The sequence below is a fragment of the Notolabrus celidotus genome, chromosome 2 (genome assembly GCF_009762535.1).
Source record: "Notolabrus celidotus isolate fNotCel1 chromosome 2, fNotCel1.pri, whole genome shotgun sequence".
NCBI classification, from domain to species: domain Eukaryota; kingdom Metazoa; phylum Chordata; class Actinopteri; order Labriformes; family Labridae; genus Notolabrus; species Notolabrus celidotus.
The window spans coordinates 10,613,727-10,621,226 of NC_048273.1; the positions used below are offsets into that span (position 1 = coordinate 10,613,727).

Consider the following 7,500-nt stretch of genomic DNA (forward strand, 5'->3'; position numbering starts at 1 on the left):
GAGAGAGAGAGAGAGAGAGAGAGAGAGAGAGAGAGATAGAGATGCAGACGGAGAGGTGGTCTGAATGATTGTTCATTACTGAGGTGGCAAGAGGAGCTGAATGAGTGCAGTCGCTAATCTAACTCTGAGCCTGATGGACAGAACACAATTACCCTGAGAGTGGGAGGTGAAAGAGAGAGAGAGACCCCCTTTCCTTCTCCTCCTCCTCCTCCTCCTCCATCTCCATTTTCTCACCCTTTCTCTCTCTTTTTTCTCTCCTGTCTCCTGGCAGACTTTACTGTAGCTGCAGATGATTTCTGGGCATTAAGCTCCTGTTGGCACTGTCCTGTTCACACACACACACACACACACACACAAACACACACACACAAACACACATCACCCACTCCTGTTGGCAGCGTCCAATCAACAGACGTCCAATGTACCTCTCCTCTCCTCTCCTCTCCTCTCCTCTCCTCTCCTCTCTCATCTCCTTTCCTCTTGTCTCCTCTCCTCCCCTCTCCTCTCCTCTCCCCTCCTCTCCTCTCCTCTCGTCTCCTCTCCTGTCCTCTCCCTTCATCTCCTCTCCTCCCACAGATTCAGATTTCTAAATTCAGATTCACTCTAAGTCTCGTTCTCCTCCTGCTGCTACTTTTAGCTCGTGCTAATTCCAGGTCAAACTGACACTACAGCGCTGAAGATGTTGTCTGATGCTCCTTCATGTTGTCTGTCTTAGTGTGTGTGTGTGTGTGTGTGTGTGTGTGTGTGTGTGTGTGTGTGTGTGTGTGTGTGTGTGTGTGTGTGTGTGTGTGTGTGTGTGTGTGTGTGTTTGTGTGTGTGTGTGTGAGTGTGAGAGTGAGAGTGACAGTGTGTGTGTGTGCTGGAGCAATGCAGTGAGTTTGTATAGCTGAAGCCAGACATGGACTCCTTTTTTATTTGGAGAAATTAGCTTGTAGGCCCCTCCAGGGAGTGCAGCTTAGATGTGGATCTGTTCCCCGGGTCTCTGGAGGAAGGACCATATGTCTGGAGCCTTCAAGGAGTCTGGAGAGCCAAGCTGCTGCAGATTTTTCATTTTCAGGCTCAGAGTTTCTCGTTTCCTGCTCGTTCTCACCCGCTGACTTGTGGCTGTGTTTGCGTGCATGGTTGGATGAGTTCTTCAGCTAAGTGAGTCGAGCTCTCAGAGGAGCAATTTAGCTGACAGAACATGAACTCTAAACTCAAATTCTTCTTGACACGTTTTGGTTTAAACACTCGATGCTAAAGCGCAGACACACTGCTCTGAATCTTTGTAGTGGTGGAATAAAGTGGGGATTCTCTGGGTTTAGGCACGGTTTAAGTTATCTGAAGTGGTGTTGTATGAAGTGCCTGTATGTGGTAAATGTTTAACTCCAAGAGAAGGCAGTGAGCACAGGCTGAACCACCAATACAGGAGCACAGTGATGTATTGGAGAAGTGTTTTTTCTCCGTACATGAGACAATAAGACTCAGAGCATTGACAAAGGGTTAAATGTTCTGTGCTGCAGAGCAAACAGTGTCACTGTGCGACAGTGTTGTTTGAACTCTGGACCCTTTCTAGTGCAGAGTAACTAATCTCAGTCACAATCAGACTAACCCGCAAAACACGAGCAAAGCAGAACTCTGTGCTGAAAGATCCTCAGAGCAGTTTGTTGTGTGAATCAGATCCTGAGACGGAGCGGATGGTGATCCTCAGGTCTTTGTGCTCTCAGAAGCTGTGATCCATTCACAGTGAATTCAGAGTCTTTGTTTTATCTCAGCTTGTGTTTACCTTACAGCCAGACCGCTCCTTCTTTATAGCCGCGTATAAAAAAAGATGGGCAATGACTAGGCTCCCCAAAAGTGAAGCCTAAACATGCAGAGCTCCCCCTGGTGACTGTCTGCAGTACAGCTCATAAGCCCCACCTCCTCCATGTTAACAGATGGGACATGGGTCAAAGTGTAAAATCAAGCAAAGGTCAAATAAATGCTTGTCAAACATGGTTTCTGTCGTCATAGTTAGTTCTTATCATGCTGATTTATGTCTCAGTGTTCAATGTGAGAAAAATAATCTCTGATGGAAAGATGGAGAGATGCAGAGATGGCGTCTCAGCCGTCCCGGTTTGGGGAGTCTTATTGGTCGTTCAAGTTCAAGTTCAAGGTTTCTTTATTATTCCCGGGGGCAATTTGTCTTTCAGTCAGCGCTGACACAAACAAAACAGTACAACAAGTCACACCAACATCAAAACATTAAAAACGGTAACAACAGTAACAACATGGAAACAACAATTATGCTGCATCGTTAAGCAGGCTAGCTGCTATCGGTACAAAAGAGTTTCTTTTCCTATTTGTCCTGCTTTTCGGCATTGTGAATCTGCGGCCTGAGGGAAGCCAGTGAAATTCAAGAAAAAGAGGATGGCACGGGTCAGCCACGATGGACCGGGCCTTGCTGAGGGTCCTGGCTCGGTGAAGGCTTGACATGTCAGGCAGGGGTGTACCCGCAACCCTGCTGCATATCTTCACTAACGCCTGGAGTCTATTTTTATTTTTTAGACTTGTTGACCCATACCAGGACACCATTGAAAAAGTTAAAAGCGATTCAATAAAACAGGAATAAAAAATCTCCATAAAAGTCGTGTCGACATTAAAACCCCTGAGCTTCCGATAAAAGTACATTCTTTGGTGGGCCTTTTTACAGACAGCATCGAGCTGGTGCTCAAATGTCAGTTTGTCGTCAATAAAGGTGCCAAGATATTTATGCCTGTTCACAACGTCCACTTCTAGATCATCAATAAAAACAGGGAAGAAGGCAGTGGGGGTCTGCTTAAAGTCAATGACGAGCTCCTTTGTCTTCCCAGAATTGATCCTCAGAAAATAATTATTGCACCATTGTATAAATTCTGCCACCAAACGCAAATAAAATCATTCGCACGACTGAATTACATGTAAAGTCAACGTAGAGACGCAAGTAGTGGTCTGGCCTCAAAATGTCCGCAAATGTTGAGAGTAGAAAAATCTGAACTCAACAATGAATGTATCGCGGTGCGATAGCCAATCAGCATGCAGATCACCTGGTGTCGTGTGGTGTGACGTATGGACCAGCAGAGATTCAGTCATCTGGAATATATGGGACAAATTGATTCTATCTCTGTGCCGCTTCCTAAACTCTGTTGTTGTTTGAAGTTAGCTCCGCCCCCTTTAGCATAACCGGCTTCCCCATTCAATGTCCACGAGCTCAACCATGTTTGATAACAACAAACTGCTGTGGCGTGGGAACCCCCTCCCTACCTCTTGCGAAAATTTGCGTCTTGGGCACTCGTGTACACACGATTTTGACGCGCGAAATGAGCGAGTGATCACAAAACATTCTGTCGTTTGTATTCGTGAGATTAGGGTGAATGTTTGCGTCTGGTGTGAACGTGACATAATTGTTTACCACAGCTGTATGAAGCCCGTGAGGTGAGCCGGACTCTGTAAAACATGAACCACCTTCAGACAAGTCTACATCCTGGAGTTAGCTGCAGCACTTTGAGACATTTTACACTGTTTGAACTTACGGCTCTACGTGCGTCCATGTTGTTGTGTTATTAGAACAGTTAATCTGGGACTAGTTGTGTGTGTTACAGACGTTTTATGTCTCAGAGGATGGTATGAAGAAAAGTCTGACGTCTTCACACTAAAGAGTGAACTTAATCTGATTTTGATGTCTGTTGGAGCTACGTAGCTTAGCATCTGTGTTGTTGACAATCACCTGAACGACGCTCTGTATAAAAACCTGAACTGTTCCTTTAAGGCGGAGAGGAGGTTTCTAGGAGGCCTGCGTTCTGGTCCAAGTGGAGGATTAACACGCTGCCTTTCTTACCCGAGCTGCAGATGCTGGCTGAAAGACTTCACAGCCAGGAGGAGAGGAGCGGAGAACAAAGGGAGAGAGGGATGGAGGGGGGACATGTGGAAAACTCCTTCTTTCTCTTTCTGTTTTTCTTCCTTGGGCTTTCTCTCTCCCCCCTTTCACCCCCTGCTCATTATCTTCCTCACCCACTCTGTGTTTCCTCACCCTCTCTCTCTAACCTCTCTCTTCACACTCGCTCTCTCTCTCCATCCATTTGGTGGAACAGTGCAGCTGATAATGCCTGTAATTGGAGTGACTCACACTTTTCTAGCGTGTTTGGACCAGATAAAGAATATTGTCAGCATTTTGCCGACATGGCCTCTGCTGGCAGAAATAAATGGACTCTGTTCTGTTCTGTCTGCAGCAAATTAAAAGCCTCTCAATTCATCTGTTCTCGCCTGCGGCTCACAGGGCCTCCTATTCACAGAAACACGGTGCAGGGGGGGAGGAAGGGGGGAGAGAGTCCCCTCTCTTCAAGAAGCAGCAGTGTGCAGTTTGGTTAAGTCTGCTCTCAGCCTGAGAGGTGGAGAAGGAGAAATTGAGAGACGGAGAGGTCAGGACTGTGTGAGAGGTGAAGAGCGTCTCTGAACGTAGTCGGATTCATTATTCAGTGTGTGGACCGGCAGCTGTCTCCTCCTCTCTTTGTACCTCAGCTCGCGTGTGTGTGTGTGTGTGTGTGTGTGTGTGTGTGTGTGTGTGTGTGTGTGTGTGTATGTGTGTGTGCGTGCGTGTGTGTGTGTTTCCTTCCCAGACATTCAGGCGACAAGGTTAGAGTGTGATTCAGGCGTTTTTTGGCTGCTAAGTTGTAGTGGTTGCTGCCAGTCAACACTTGAGAATGAAGCAGCGACAGATGGAAGAGGAGAGTGAGGAGGCTGGATGATCCACAGAGACACAGAGAGGAGCAACAAGTGAGCCTCTGAGTGTGTCAGGTACAAACTGATCAGGGAGAACAAGCTACACAACACAGAGGAGACAGAGCAAAGTGTCAGTGTGTGGAAATTAAATAAAACAACACTATACAAACTGTTGCAGTGTGATGCCAAACACTACAACAGGACAGAATGAATATGAGACGACACCAACATGATTCAGTCTCTACAGGACTCTGATCATGTGTAACCATTCAGTTACAGCAGGAGGAGGAGGGGCGGAGACTTTCAGCATGTTAGCTTCTGTAATCACCCGGCTCTCTTCCTGATCTTCAGGCTGTGTAAGATGCTTGATTCTGATTGGTCAAAACCCCTGGATGAAGGTTATTAACTTTCACTAACATGATCAACACCAGAGTCAAACTGATCACATGTCATGTCAAATCAATCCACGATAAAAGAGTTCAGACACATTTAGCTTCTGCTTGTTGACACCGTAGACCGTAAGGTGAGGTAAGATCAGGTGAGAGAAACTTTAGGTTAGCGATCTCTACAAAGAAACTTAAACCATGAGCGGTGGTGATGATGGCAGCAGGGTTCAAAGCTGTGACCTTTTATTTTTAAAGGTGTGTGAACAGAAACAGGAACATGTTTTTATGTTCTCATGAGACTCTGAGGTGTCCCGCTGTGTCGAGGACAGGGATGTAGAGACGGGGTCTTTCAAGTCCTCTGATCTATGAAGGGTCAGGGTGAGCTGAGACACGTGTTTCATGAATGATTGATTTAGTGTTCACATGAAGGAGAGACGGATTCGAACGTGACCCGGTCTCACCTCCAGTCCAGTGAGTGGATCAGGATCTGTGTGTGTGTGTGTGTGTGTGTGTGTGTGTGTGTGTGAGTGTGTGAAGGAGTGAGCGTGGGCGTGGTCACCATGGGATTCAGTTTTCTTGCTGTAACCATATGATCATCAGACTGATCATTTATTAATGCTCGGATCCAGACATGATATTCTCTCTCTCTCTCTCTCTCTCTCTCTCTCTCTCTCTCTCTCTCTCTCTCTCTCTCTCTCTCTCTCTCTCTCTCTTACTGTGTTTCATGTTCATTGTGTTCCAAACCTGATGATTATTGTATGATGCAGCAGGAAGTGAGCAGGTGTGGTTGTTCCTCAGGCAGCGTCCTTGCAGACGTTTAGAACTGACAGGAAACAAGGAGATTACAGCAGGTCTGTTACCACGGGCAACATGTAGTCAAGGCTGCGATCAGAAACCGGCTCGCTGAGAGCCTGCTGAGGATGGTCCAGGTTCCTCCTGCGGAGTAAAAACCCTCTCTCTCCCTCTCTCTCTCTCTCCCTCCAGCTCTCTGTGTGTGTGTGTGGGATGTCGTGTCTGGGCTGAAGCCCATCCCTCTCCCATGAGCCTGTGTGCCCACGCACACACCTGGCGCCTCCACGCACACACCCGGCGCCCACGCACGCAGAGCCGGCACTGACGCTGTCTGTGAACCGGACCCTCGGAGCCCAGCGGACCCCAGCCGAGCCGAGTCCAGCGCAGCCTGAGGATGTCGACAGAGACGGAGCTCCAGCCGGCAGTCAGACCCGGCAGCGTCAGACGGGACTCCAAGAGGAAAGGTAAGGTCACCTGACGTACAGAGGTCACATGGTGCAGGGTGTCTCGTGACCCGATGTGACCTGGCTGCTAAACACACTTCATGTGAGAACATGTGATCAGGTGTATGAAAGCTAAAGCTGAGCTGAGTGTGTTCTCTGAATGTGAGAGTGGAGTCAGGAACCTGAGTGGGTCCATCGCATCAAGTCTGTCCACTGACCCGTTGTTGTTGGCCCTCTGCTGGCAGGCAGGGGAAGAACATGCAGACAGTCTGTGTGTGTTGAGATGTAAATGAGAGTTTCAGGTCAGGTAGACTTTGGTAAACCACCTACAGAGATCGATGCATATAACACTGTATCGTCAGCATAGAGCCGCACTTTAACATCTGGACCCAGTTGGTCCCAGTTTAGAGCCCTGTGGGACTCCAGCTTAGCTGCGTGTTTCCCATCAGTACAGCTTGTTTCCTATTTGACCGGTCTGACTTCATACTGCAGGGGACGCTGTTACAGTAAAGCTGGAGAGCGTCTTCATGATAAGTCACCACGCTGCTTGAATAAACGTTGATGCTCCTAAAGGAATAACAGGCGTCTGCAGCGATGCCGGTTCTTTGTTTGATCAACTTCTTGAACAAGCTTCTTTCATTGGTTTTTAAACACATCCCTGGTCTGTAAAGCTCGTATAACAAGAAGCTGAAGTGGTGTGAGTTCATGAGTTTAATGATAAACCTGATTCAAGCTTTGACTCTTTTTTTAAAGATGAATGAAACGATCATTCTTATAGTGTCAGTCTTCAGTGTTATGGACCTGAACTGAACTGTGTTCACACACTGAGTGTGTGTGAACCAGTGAAGACTGACCCTGAGCTGAGGAGAGGCAGATATAAGATACAATATCACTCATACAGAAACAAGACTGCTGAAATGAAACTGATTCAGTGTGAGCTTTCAGAAGGAATATTAAACACTGCGTTACAATATATAAATCTAAATAGATATATGTATATATAGAGAGAGATTTAGAGATGTTTAATCCTCCTTAACACGTAGCATGAAGTGTGATTTATAAATATCTGTAGCAGTGACCGATCAGTGTAACATAGTTTGCTAGTTGTTGTGAATGTTTCCATCATTCACTTGAGTTTAGAGTGAATGGAAGGCAGAATAAGA

At 46.9% G+C, this 7,500-nt stretch overlaps 1 protein-coding gene across 1 annotated transcript in view; it reads left to right on the top strand.

Annotated features, from left to right (window-relative positions):
• LOC117828644 (disabled homolog 1-like) overlaps positions 1–7,500 on the top strand; it is a 107,340-nt gene that overhangs the window by 62,541 nt on the left and 37,299 nt on the right. The window contains exon 3 of the mRNA XM_034705836.1: positions 6,087–6,358. Within this exon, the coding sequence (XP_034561727.1) occupies positions 6,289–6,358 (70 nt within the window). The 5' untranslated portion in view covers positions 6,087–6,288. The remainder of the gene's footprint in view (positions 1–6,086; positions 6,359–7,500) is intronic.